General features: G+C 36.0%; 1 protein-coding gene across 2 annotated transcripts in view; it reads left to right on the top strand.

Moving 5' to 3' along the window:
• LOC106130738 (zinc transporter ZIP13 homolog) overlaps nucleotides 1–14,765 on the top strand; it is a 32,713-nt gene that overhangs the window by 2,566 nt on the left and 15,382 nt on the right. For both annotated transcript variants that reach the window (XM_060951106.1, XM_060951107.1), the window contains exon 2: nucleotides 13,076–13,189. In XM_060951106.1, coding sequence (XP_060807089.1) covers nucleotides 13,076–13,189 — 114 coding nt within the window. The remainder of the gene's footprint in view (nucleotides 1–13,075; nucleotides 13,190–14,765) is intronic.

Here is a 14,765-nt window from a genome sequence, read left to right as displayed (position 1 = left end):
TATTGGTGCCGGGAACCACACGGGACTTGCAAGTTAGAAGAAAATAAGTAGAGATATTTCATATAAACTAGCTGCGCCCCGAGGCTTCACTCCCGTGGGAATTTCGGGATAAAATCTACTACAGTCTGCCAATCAACTTGGTACACATTTTTTCTATGCGTGTTTGTAACGCAATTATTTTCAAAACACTCTGGTCTAATATTGATGTAATTAAAAAGGTATTTAGGATCTGTCTGACTTTTAAATTCGAGAGGCAACAAAATCGGTTAAGATAGTAATTTTTGAGATACTTAATCTCAATTTTGTAATAAATAAATGTGATTGCGAGGTTAAAGTTCGCGCCGAACAAATTGTGTTACATTCTTGGCCAAAAGCGTCTTCCATCTCTTTCGGGTTGTCTTCTTTCATCGTCTTTCTTACATACATCTTGGACTTATATAGACAGAGCCAACAGTCTTGAAAAGACTGAATGGCCACGTTCAGCTATTTGGCTTAATGATAGAATTGAGATTCAAATAGCGACAGGTTGCTAGCCCATCGACTTAAAAAAGAATTCCAAGTTTGTAAGCCTATCCCTTAGTCGCCTTTTACGACATCCATGGGAAAGAGATGGAGATGTCCTATGGAACCACACGGCACAATACAAAAAAGTAAATACTATTCAATGCAACTTATACTTGTTGTGTAATCATTGACATCTTGCTACTCATATCTTTCAATTCTCTCTTTTTGTCAATCTCTTCTCAAGTGAAGAACGTCGTTCAAACCTAATCTTATCATACGAACAGAGATTGTAGAAATATCGCAAGATTGCGTTAGAATTGCCCAAGTAAATTATTGCTCAAGTTCGACACTTGACTGATTTCTCTTAAAATTTCCCACTGATAACAACAATAAGACATGTTTTTCTGACTGTTTTTGTCTGCCATATCTAGCGTAGACTAACTGTTGCCCGAAACTCCGTTTTCATCTTACTCGTATTGGAATAACGAAGGTTAAGGTTTTTAAATTTACACAAATTAACTCAATTTTTTAAATTATTTAAATTTAGCATTACATAGGGTATTATTTGAATTAAGAGAAGATTAAATGAATGCTTAATGAAAAACAAAATACAAGTAGGAACCTAACCCATAGATATAGAATTGTCAGTAGTCGAGAAAATTATTTAGTTAGAAGATTTATAAAGTGTTATAAAAGGATTTAATGTTAAATTATCCTGTCTGATAGTGATCAGACAGTATAATTTAACATTAAATCCAGTCTTGTAGTGCGTGTTATAGGTTTGATATCGAGTAGACGCCCACGCGATTCGAGTAGTAACCCAATGAAGCAAGTATTTTGTGTCCCCTCAACCGCACACATTTGTGGGCTGCTAATTTCACTCTTCGTTGGCTCTCTTATGATTCCTTTAAAACCTTTTTAACGCACACCCACACCCAGTGTTTAAATTAGTACACAAGTAGAATACAACGTGGAATAACGTATAGGCTAATTTTTATCTAGTAAATTCCACGGAAGCGACGCCCCGGGCGCTAGTACTTATTTAAAATCTTAATTCTAGATAGACCTCAGGTGCAGACTGAACCTGCAACCTTAAAAAGACTGTAAGGCCACGTTCATCTATATAGATTTAATGTTGGAACTCAGATTCAAAAAATGACCGGTAGCTAGCCCATCGCCTGAAATAAACCCTAATTTATTAGCCATTCCCTTGAATAAATAAATATAAATAAATATATACGGGACAAATTACACAGATTGAGTTAGCCTCGAAGTAAGTTCGAGACTTGTGTTACGAGATACTAACTCAACGATACTATATTTTTATAATAAATACTTATACGGATAAACATCCAAGACCCAGGCCAATCAGAAAAAGTTCTTTTCTCATCATGCCCTGGCCGGGATTCGAACCCAGGACCTCTGGTGTCACAGACAAGCGTACTGCCGCTGTGCCACAGAGGCCGTCAAGTTGTCGTTGAATGACTTACAATCTGGGAAGAATGTAGTACCAGGCTTACATTAGATGAATATTCTGAAGTTTTGTCATAATATTTCTCATACAATAATAAATCAACGAGGGTAATTTATTTTATCTTTCCATCAATTAAATGTTCATCTAGTAAGCTTCTTTGTTCCGAATCAATTGGAGATGGTTTGCGTAACGATTACCATAGCTGTTGGCTGTAAGTATGCCGTTTCATTTACTCAATTAAACCAATTGGCGCCGTGTGGTTCCCGGCACCAATACAAAAAAGAATAGGACCACTCCATCTCTTTCCCATGGATATCGTAAAACGCGACTAAGGGATAGGTTTACAAACTTGGGAACTATCATTTAATAGGGGTAAGGTATCCCAGCAAAGGTATAAACATATGTCTACATAAATAACCTTGCGGTGTAGACAGAGCTTTAAAACAATATACTAAACATAACTTTTTACATGATAATAAAAATAATGATGTGTTGTAAGCCGCATCGTCTATTGGGATGATTTCTTATTTAGCGCCCATTCCTTCGACCGCGCGGAAGAAAAGCGGATTTATTATCAACCTTATATTATTTTCAGACAAATCTCCATATGTATCATCACAGCAATCAGACGTTTGACATGCGCTGAAATGTCCTCTAAAACCATCTGTACGTGATCGCCAAAACACGAAACAATGATCGATAAAACCATTTGACATATCGGTCATATATTTCTGCGGGATCACGTCTCGTTATTACCTTCATCTCGACGGAATCTAATCTTGGTGTACTATCATTTTTTTATCATTTTGACAGTACACTCAACGGCATATCAAGTTTGCATGGAACTCCACGGCGTTGTAATAGAGATGAATTTGTATTGAATTTGGTGTTATATACTTGCTGTTCACTGTACCTTACGGTCTCAATAACGATCCTTGATTTTGGTTGTTAAGAGTGTATACGTATGTATGTTTATAAGTCACGTCTTTCAGTCTCGAAAACACTGAAAGGCCACGCTCAGCTGTATGGCCATTGAGGTTCAAAAAGTGACAGGTTGCTGGCAAGAAGTTGAGTAATAAATAGCTTGCATGAAGATACTGATGGATAGATAAAACGATTTTACAAAGTATGCAGGGCAAATGAAAAAATGTAGTTCACTATCTCTATAGGGCATTTTCAGATGAAAGGGTATAGCCGGATAAGTATGACGATCTGGCCCCCAAATGAGAACCTTTATCGAAACTTATGTTCTAATATCGCCTTGATGTACAAACACAATTTATGTACTTTTCGCGGCCAGCTTTCGCTTTGACCTTGAGATATGGGAAAAAATAATCGCACGCATGACTTTTATTCAAAGTCATATATCTCAAAAATTAATTACGCTAGAGAGATGAGACCAACGCGAGTTTTTAGATTACATTGCAGAGTATATCATATATTATTTTCAAATTTTTAGAGTATATTTATATATAAAAAAAATTAAAAAATAAGTAAATCATAATTTTTTTTTCATGTTCTCTGAGACTTACAATCACGAAAATAATATATGTTATGCTCCTTTACGTGCTCTATTACTCATAAAAATTTGGTAAAAAAAAAGTTGGTGCAACACTTTGAAAAAAAAAATAATGTGATTAGCGCCTTCTACTATACCCTTGTTCTATAAGGCCTACATTACATTTTATTCATTTTTTCGAAGTGTTGCACCAACTTGATTTTATTCACAGGCTCGTATCAATTTTCACAGGCTTTATCTTACTTGGCCGAAATAATGGACGATCAAAATAATCTTTTAGTACAATATGTGAAATCAGCATCTAATATCATTAAAGCAGAAGTAAAATCAAGGCATATAAATAGTAAAGTCTATCGTATTTACATTCACTATATTTCCGATGGTAATGATTACAATAGTATTCTCCGTTATTGGTGTGATTGTCCCAATGGCAACCGTACAGTGGGGTGCTGTTCACATACAGCAGCTATTATTTATTATCTGTCATATGGACGATATTTGTCCAAAATTTTGCGTCCTTCTGAAGTACTCACTAAAATATTTGCTACTCAAAATGTTCCAGTAATAATTAATTACAATAGTGACGATGATTAATTTTTTTCTCTTTTTGCTATTTTGATTAACACGAAAAGTAATAAAAGTTGTGATAAATATTGGACATTGGTTATTTTTTCTTTTCTTTTTGAACAATTATTCCAACGCTTATCAAGTTGGTGCAACACTTCGAAAAAATGAATAAAATGTAATGTAGGCCTTATAGAACAAGGGTATAGTAGAAGGCGCTAATCACATTATTTTTTTTTTCAAAGTGTTGCACCAACTTTTTTTTTACCAAATTTTTATGAGTAATAGAGCACGTAAAGGAGCATAACATATATTATTTTCGTGATTGTAAGTCTCAGAGAACATGAAAAAAAAATTATGATTTAATTATTTTTTAATTTTTTTTATATATAAATATACTCTAAAAATTTGAAAATAATATATGATATACTCTGCAATGTAATCTAAAAACTCGCGTTGGTCTCATCTCTCTAGCGTAATTAATTTTTGAGATATATGACTTTGAATAAAAGTCATGCGTGCGATTATTTTTTCCCATATCTCAAGGTCAAAGCGAAAGCTGGCCGCGAAAAGTACATAAATTGTGTTTGTACATCAAGGCGATATTAGAACATAAGTTTCGATAAAGGTTCTCATTTGGGGGCCAGATCGTCATACTTATCCGGCTATACCCTTTTACGGTGCTGGAATAGTTTTATTTTTCAATTAATCGAGACTATTAATATTTTTAGAATGATGTTAAAATAGTCTCTACGTATAAGATCATTGGAATACGTTCACGGCTCCACCCGCGTGAAAAGTATCCTTTCCTGTGGGAATTTCCGGAAATATAAGTAACCTTCATGCCAAATTTTACAAGTCCCTAGACTCCGCGGTTTCAGTCAGTCTGACTGACTCAGTAGTAACAAGAGTTTCATATTTATAGATTTATGCAATATCGCCTTTATTTTTTTCGTTAGCATAACAAAATACTCAAACGGATTTTATCGAATTGTGCAAGCTATCAGTCAATCAGTCTCTTCACTCTCATACTCAGCTATTTATCGGACATTTATAGTCCTAAACCGATAAACTGCGGGGCAAGGCCATATCGAGATATCAACGATATTTTGAAAAGTTTTATCAGACAAAATCGTACATACCTGTTTCTTTACTTCTTTTTCACAGGTTATCTATCATTGAGTAAATTTTCTTTCAAACATAATCTCTATAGATAACAAAAGAGAATGGCAGATCCGGCACTGAAGATGCCTCTTTTTGTTTAATTTGCATAAACAGCGTTACTTATATTAAGAAAGTTTAAATTTAAATGAAAAAGAAAACAAACTTAGATTTAAACTTGGGATTCTTCTTGTTGGCGATGGGCTAACAACCTGTCATTATTTGAATCTCAATTCCATTAAAGTTGAACGTGGCGTTTCAGTCTTTTAAACACTATTGGATCTGTCTACCCCGCAAGGGATATAGACGTGATGTATGAAAATAAAATTAGATTTATTTATTCTCTAGTACAACTATTGCTCCATGAGTAAAACTCGTCACAGTACCTCAAAGATACAAAAAAAATAAAAGGTGTTAGGTATTTAGTATCATATTTCGTATCAGATAGTTTTAATTCGGAAAGTTTGTTATGATTTTCAGTTTCTGAGTTCAGATTCAGTTTTGTTTCGTCTTTGTTGAATAAACGTTTTCCGCACGACTTTTTTTCCAACGTCTACGAGACATACCAATTTCACGGAACTGTAGTGATTTATGAGTTTTAATAATGATAATTGGATTTTTTCTTTTAGTACGCTTCGTTAAACATTTAAGTATTGCCGTTCTTCTTTGCGAAACAAACTTCAATTAATTGCAAACCTTCAGGAATAACTCTTCAGCTGTATAATATTAGTATAGATGTTAATTTGGATTATATAAATTTTGGTTTTTTTTAGGCGAAAAGCAAGCAACTTGTCGCTATTTAAATCTCAATTCTCTCATTAAGCCAAACAACTGAATGTGCCCAAATATCAGGCTTTTCAAGACTGTCGGCTCTGTCTACCCCGCAAGAGATATAGACGTGACTATATGTATGTATGTACAATGTTGAATTTGGTTCACTAGCACAACAAAGTTATCAATAACAAAGTGTAACTGCATATACATTTTGCAGGATAAATCTCTTATCGAGCTGTCCCGTTTTATCGACCGTACGTGAGGCGGCGTACCTACAGATAATGAGACAATTTGAACTGTGACTGTCTGACACGGTAAATGAACCTGGGCATAGCCATATCTGTGTCGCTTTCATTGGTTTCAGCACACGTAGGTACCGTCAGCCACCCTAAAGTAATAAGAACTAAAGGGACACGTAAGAGATTTTGTAGGGAGCCAATATTGGGTGCGATGTTGCGCGAGAGCAGCGCTCCCATGATTCAGCTCGTATAACCGGATGGTTGTCAACCTTCAAGCCACTGGTGGTGGCGGGATAATCTGCAAGAAGTGAATGATTGACCCCCCCAAATTTTTTTGTGAGAGGTGCTAACAATCTTGCAGATAAGTCGTGGTGGAAACGTTAACAAGCATATTAACGCCATGTTTGTCCAAGAAAAATTAAAAAAGAAGAACAACCCTTGTACAATTTTTTTCTTTAGTCTAATTTTCTGTTTTTACTTAATGTACTGAAATAAAAATAATAATATGTTATCCCGATGTTAACTAAAGATCGAATTGCGGTGAATAGTCTCATAAACTAGTTTTACAACGTGTCCTAAATTTCAGCAACGCGTGCGCAGGTCAGGTCTTGTTATAATTTTAACCGTACGTAAGTAATTTACCGGTGAGAATTTTTTGTTCATTAGTTATACAGTAATTTTTTTGAAGAAAGGGCTCGTGCACAATATGTCATTTTTTTTTCGTAAAATGTCCCCTGGTCTTTAAATGTTTCTTGTGCAAAAAGTCCCGCCATAGATTTGGAAAAAAAGTTTCCTTCAAAAATTGATTTTCAAAGCATAATCATTTATACGCATTGTACCTAGTATAACCATTATTTTGAATACATAATTTTAGGAAGTTAAAGCAACAATTTAATAAGCCTTTTTCCAAAATAAAAAAAAATGAATCGTGGCGACCCGCTAGTATATTAAGAATATTTTGAATCGCGTTATTTAAAACCGATCATATCAGTAAATCAGCGTGTATAATTGTGTTTAACTATGTGATTAACGCTGATAATTTCGATTGGCAATTGAACGAATCGATAAGGAATATTGTGATTACACATTATTATTACAGAAAACCACACAGTAATCTCTGATAAATAAGTCAATATTGACTATTGACATTCCTAAACGCGTCGAGGGTCCGATGGAAACAAGAAACCTTTTGCGAACACTATCTATACTAATATTATAAAGCTGACGAGTTTGTTTGTTTAAACGTGCTTATCTCAGAAACTACTGGTTCGAGTTGAAAAATTATTTATGCGTTGAATAGACCATTTATCGAGGGAGGCTAGGCTATATAACATCACGCTGCAACTATAAGGAAAAAAAACTTTATAAATAATAGAAAATGTGAAAAAAACGGGGAAAATTATTTATCCTTGAGGGCTTCAATGATGCCCAAAATAACTATTCCACACGAAGTCGCAGGCACAACTAGTTTTGCATAAAGGCGAAATCTCATCACAATACAAATTCTCATCCATACTAATAACATAAATGTAATCTAATAACGAAAGTAGGTTTGTTTCGTCTTACGATGCACCATATCCATAAAATTTTACAAACAGTAATGTGGAGTAGAGTAAAGAAAATGGCAAACATAGTTTAGAAATAGAAGTGAGAGTTACCTGAGTCCAAAGCTAATTAGTCTTTAATAAATAAATATATACGGGACAAATTACCCAGATTGAGTTAGCCTCGAAGTAAGTTCGAGACTTGTGTTACGAGATACTAACTCAACGATACTATATCAGCAACATACCCGACTTCCCTATACTCCTCAACCCTTGCTCAGAGATAATAGGCTTCGGATCGATCTTCCCACAGTTCAAACAGAGTTTATAAAAAGATTCTTATATTATCTTGGACCTTTTCTTTATAAAAAAATTCACGCTCAGATATCTATTTATAATCTAAACAAGTTCAACTGTAAAAAAGTGTTGTTTCAGTGGTTGCAAGCACTTTCCTATGATGAAACCGAGGATTTATTTGTAGTGGTTTCCTAATGTAATAATCCTACTACTATTATAAAGGCGAAAGTTTGTATGGATGTTTGTTACTCTTTCACGCAAAAACTACTGAACCGATTACCATGAAATTTGGTATGTAGGTAGCTGAAGACCCAGAATAACACATTGGCTACTTTTTATCCCAGAGTTCCCGCGGGATTGATAGGGTTTCCATGCGGACGAAGTCGCGGGCGGCCTCTAGTTATGTATATTATGTTTTTTTGTATACGTCTACACTCACTCCACTCCACAATAGTTATAAATTAATGGGTGAGACCTGGTGACCCGTAACACAGGTTCTTCGGACACCTAGCACGGGCTGGTGCCCGTGCCCGCGCCCGTTCTCCACAATCTCTTGCTGTATTGTGCATGCTATCCATAATATTAAGTTATATTTAAGTTGTTTTTGTGGAGAAAGAAATAAAGATATTTATTATTAAATATTATTAAAATATTTTTATAATAAATACTTATATAGATAAACGATGAGTCTTGTTTGGACATCGGACGAACACGGTCGTGTCCAGCACAATAGACTACAACATCTGTTGGCCACTTGCAGTGCCGGTTGCAATTAGGCTACTTTGGCGGGAAATTACAAACCTTATAATATTATATAAAGGTTTGCATAAACTGTATTGTGAAGTGTTGTGTTGTGATGTGTGAGATTAGCTGATTATACGTGCGTTCGTGTGGCTGAAAACCCGGTGAGATCTTTCCTTTTTCCATTGGCTTTTGTCGTACAAAGCAGCCAAAAACAAGCGTCAGATGTTAACAATATCTAAAATTCATCTATAACTGCATAAAGCCAAAAATAATATCACCACTTGATATCGCTTAAGTAATTCTATTCAAGGACGTATAAGAAATATTTTTTCTATACGTAAGTACCTATATGCTTCTATTTTCTATCTTGAAGACACTTAACGGGTATATTTATTACTAAGACTAACTAGGTTGTTTAAAAACAATTCTGTACGTCCAATTCCCTGATACCGTTACCACGTGGGCTTCATAAACCTAAAATCTACATATTAAAAATCATAACTAAATCCAAACAATACTAAAATACAAGGCCGCTTGGGCAGTTGGTCAAATAGAAAGTTCTCCTATCCCATTCCAGCTACCTGCTCCACAATGCCAAGGGACGAAAAATTCACATCTGGCAAAAACAATAGAAGCTGGGATCATTACAAAAAATCGGCTCTTAGACCGTTCACTACATTGCTTTTTTTGTTTTTCAGATTGCACAAGATTAATTATACTAATGCATTTATATTTCCAGACAACTTTCCTTCCACAGATCTTACCAACCCTTAAAGAACACATTATATAAAATAAAACCAACAACGCACACACAACATCATCATCGATAGTAAAATAATAAAATTAATCTGGACCATATGCTGCATGGAACCTTTATATAAATTCAAAACCAACGTTCGCCCCGTAGCGGATGGAAACATGACATACCTACCATACATAGAATATAATATTGAATATGATGATAAAACAAATGAAAAAGAGAACAAATATTAAGAAAAACAAAAAAAGATAAAGGCGTATCAAAATGGTCAGGTATAATCCTAGCAAAACGCGACAGAAAATACAAAAAGGCAGATCGCGTCAATCTCACTGATAACCTCAGATTATAATAATACAAACACAATGCAATAGAAAAGAACCACGTCACAAAAATACGGCCTCTGTTGCCGAGCTGGAGCTAGAAGACATAACTAACTCTCATAATATTGTATATTAGTATTGGAAGCCATGCCGCAAGCTCACGCAGCAAGCAAAAGTAGGGCGAGCTGAAGAAAATCAACACATCAAAATCAATGCTGGAATCTGGAGGAAATACGACATGAATCAAAATTGAGTACTGAAAAAAATTTAGGAAAAATGGAGTATTGAAATCAGTGCTAAGAACCGGAGAAGTCAGATTGGAATCAACGCTATGATCTGGAGGAAATACTGAAAACCGATGTATTTGAACGAATGCTGCGAACTTCAGAAAACAAGACTTATTAAATCAATGCCGCGAATTTAAGAAAACACGACGTATTGGAATCAAGGCTGTGAATTCGAGAAATCATCATGTATTGTTATTAATGCTACGAACTGATAGAGATATTGGATTCAATGCTGCGAACCTGAGGGTACACAACGTATTGGTATCAAGACTACGAATCCGACAAAAATGATGTATTGGAACTAATGCTGTAAACTGATAGAAGTCATATTGGAATCAATGCTGCGAACCTGAAGACACACAACGTATTCGTATCAAGACTACGAATTCGAGAAAAATGATGTATTGGAACTAATGCTGTAAACTGATAGAGGTCATATTGGAATCAATGCTGCGAACCTGAAGACACACAACGTATTCGTATCAAGACTACGAATTCGAGAAAAATGATGTATTGGAACTAATGCTGTAAACTGATAGAGGTCATATTGGAATCAATGCTACGAACCTGAAGACACACAACGTATTCGTATCAAGACTACGAATTCGAGAAAAATGATGTATTGGAACTAATGCTGTAAACTGATAGAGGTCATATTGGAATCAATGCTGCGAACCTGAGGACATACAACGTATTGGTATCAAGACTACGAATTCGAGAAAAATGATGTACTGGAACGTATGTTGTAAACTGATAGAAGTCATATTGGAATCAATGCTGCGAACGTGAGGAAACATGATGTATTAGAATTAATGCTGCGAACTGATGGAGGTCATATTGGAATCAGTGCTGCGAACCTGAGGACACATGACTTATTGGAATTAATGCTGCGAACTGATAGAGGTCATATTGGAATCAATGCTGCGAACCTGAGAAAACGCAACGTAGGTATGGAAATCAAAAGATTGAATCCGAGGAAACACGATATATTGGAATCAATGCAGCGAACTGATGGAAATTATATTGGAAGCAATGCTGCAAATCTGAGGAATCATGACGTATTGGAATCAAGACTGCGAATTCGAGAAACATTATGTATTGGAATTAATGCTGCGAACTAATAGAGGTCATTTTGTAATTAATGCTGCAAACCTGAGGACACACAACAAATTGGAATCAAGAGCATGAATTCGAGAAAACATGATGAACTAGAGTTAATACTACTAATAATAGATATCATATTGGAACCTGAGGAAACACGGGCATTGGAGGCGAAAATGAGATCTGGAAAAATACGGTAAGAGAATATACGGACGGCATTGAAACTAGGGCGGTGAACTAGAGGAAATAATATCGGAATCAATACTACTAATTGTATGACATAGGGTCCAATGCTGCAACTGGAAGTGCACATACAAGAGACACGACACATTAGAAACAACACTACAAGTTAAATAAATACCTCAAACTGGAAGAACGCATATTGAACACAACGCGGCCAACATGAGAGAAAGCCACAGGCAAATTTGGATGACAAGAATAAAGGCTTGAAGATGGCGCAAGAAATGACTTGGCGAGTGCAGATCTGAAACAGCCGACCGAACCGAACCACAAAAACTATCAAAACGGGGATAATATTCCTACATAATTTATTAAGAAGGCCTCATGAAATCCTACACTACATATTCTTCAGAATGGGCAGACATCGCGACAAATAACAAAATTCATCACAGCAGCATGAGATTCCTACGAAATAAATGAAACTGACAACGAACCATTAAAAGAAGAATTAGAAAATAAGAAAGAAGGAAAGACGCAACACATCAACGCTCTCCTCCGTCGCAATACCCGTCTTCCTCAATTCCTATATTGGCTATAGGCTGTATAGTCGGTCGATTGCGGTCGACTGGTCGCGGCTGGTCGGCCTTCCTCTCCCGTCCCTGAGCGTGTCACTCCCTATAAAATCTGTGCCCCCTGGTGTATCCAGCTAGACTGGGTCAGGCTTTGCTTGGCTGGGTGTGGTACCAATGTTCATGTTCATGTTCAATAAATACTTATATAGATAAACATCCAAGACCCAGGCCAATCAGAAAAAGTTCTTTTCTCATCATGCCCTGGCCGGGATTCGGAACCCGAGACCTCCGGTGTCACAGACAAGCGTATTACCCTGTTTGTGAAACGTATAATGTTTTCTCAATAGTACCTACATCCTATTTCTTCATCTCACTCGGTGACGCATCGCCTACCCAACGACCTTATATCTCAATAGCTACTGGATGAGATAAGATCAACACTTCAGTATTTAGATAAATGTACGTCTGTTGCTAAGTGTGAGCTTGATTAAGAACAATCTGTCTTCTTGATAGACAACTGAATGGAATTGTCGAGTGATAATTTCGATTTTGCAATGTCGTTTTCACAATAGAAGGAAACTAACAGATTTAAAAACATTATTATGAAACCAATAAAAAGGTTTTAAGACATGAATAAATAAAAGATATGTCGCATTATCGGATAATCACTATATACTATACATAAATGTGCCGTGTGGTTACTGGCACTAATAGAAAAAAGAATGGGACCAATCCATCTCTTTCCCATGGATGTCGTAAAAGGCGACTAAGGGATAGGCTTATATAGGTACTTGGGATTCCTCTTTTCGATGGGCTAGCAACCTGTCACTATTTGAATCTCAATTCTATTATTAAGCCAAACAGCTGAACCTTGCCTTGGCCTTTCAGTCTTTTGATGACTGTTGGCTCTGTCCACCCTGCAAGGGATATAGACGTTATTATACGTACACATGTATATAAAATTAAGATTCCCACATGATTAATTATCAAGGATAATAATAACTTTTATTAAATTTATTTTATTTTGATTCACAGCTGGCGCCGCTACCCTTCGGATACTGCTGAGTTTCGCAGTGGGCGGGCTGTTGGGCGACGTGTTCCTCCACCTTCTACCCGAGGCGTGGCAGTATGACCTCGCCAACACGCCTGGTAAGTCTAAACATACATACATACAATAGTATGACTAAAGTGACCATACGTCCCGCTTTCGGCGGGATTGTCCCGCTTTCAGGCTGTCTGTCCCGCTGTCCACAGCGAGAGCAAAAATGTCCCGCTTTTGCAAACAAACCAAATTTTTATACTTATTTTATATCAACATTGCACTCAAATCTCGCTGACGAGAACAGTCAGTCAAAAATACTAAACGTACAGACAAAATATTTTTACTGTTTTATTATATGAATGGATAATTATTTATACCTAATTAACTTATATTGTAAGTATATAGTACTTATATGTTTTATTTACTTATATACAAAATTCCGTAAGCGTCCCGCTCTGACGCAAAAAAAATGGTCACGTTAAGTATGACGCCTCTTTCCAAGAGGGGTAGGCGGAGACTACATCTTTCAACGATCCGTGCATAATCCTTTCGCTTCATCCACATTCATAACTCTTTTCATGAAAACAAACTACGGTAGTGAATGGTCAAATTATTATAGGTACATATGTAGTTATTACTACCTTGTTAAAGACAGAACAATCATTAATCAAGTCCATTAGCTGTGTTGCCTTTAAGGATACCTACAAAAATTAATCAATCGTGTATTTTTAGTTCAAGTTTTCAGTTATAAGCAATAGGTAACCGATTAATCGATAACCGTAAAAAAATATCAAATTTCTTGTCGTATGAAAAATAGTCCAAGGGGACTTAAACACGAACGCTGCACGGCTAACTTTAACTTCTTTTTCTTTCTCTTACTCCAGTTAAACTCGAAAGCTAAAAAGAGAGAGAAGATCAACGGTACTTATAAGGGGGCTAGGCTATCAACTATATTGTTATTACTAGATTCACATGTGAAAGCAGAATCGTACAAAAATTCTCCTCAATTGGACAATTCATATTTATTGTAACCTCACTGTTCGCTTGAATATTGACATCATCAAGCAAGGAAGTATGCAGAGATCTTGGCAAACATGTAATCTCTGCCTACCCCTCCGGGAAAAGATTTTTATGTATGTATGTATGTATCTTCATGGCGTCAGTACCGGTTGTGTCCTCACTTTTCTAGTTGAGATCCCAGGATCCATCTGTGACCACAATTCTGGAGCGGGTAAGTCTGGTTTTTAAACGAAGTAACATCCGTCTGACCTCCAAAACCTTGCAAGGGGATTAACGTAGCTTGAATGTTACACATCATGCAATTTAAGACATTGGGTACCTATGTCTTAGTAAAGTTCGGTTGGCGTTCGTTCGTTCACAGATTATACGGCACTTTTACATACAAGTCGGGAACAGTACACAGAACAGAAGGCAGGCAGCCTTCGCTCCTAAAGGTTTCGTATCTAAAATATCAACAAAATCGGTCCAGTAGTTTTTGAATTTTATTTAGAGACAGAACCTTCAGGATAAAGTAAGAAAGTTTTTTTTTTTAAACAATTCTCAATAAAGCGATGCTCCGCACAACATAATAAAAGAAATGAGGTCGTTCAATGACTTCGGCTATGCATTGATAATGAAAGCAAAAGCAAATAAATAGACTTGAATGGTTTTTCTGTATTTAAT

Source organism: Amyelois transitella, chromosome 23 (assembly GCF_032362555.1).
Source record: "Amyelois transitella isolate CPQ chromosome 23, ilAmyTran1.1, whole genome shotgun sequence".
In the NCBI taxonomy this organism is placed as follows: Eukaryota; Metazoa; Arthropoda; class Insecta; order Lepidoptera; family Pyralidae; genus Amyelois; species Amyelois transitella.
This window is presented reverse-complemented; position numbering and strand designations above follow the sequence as displayed.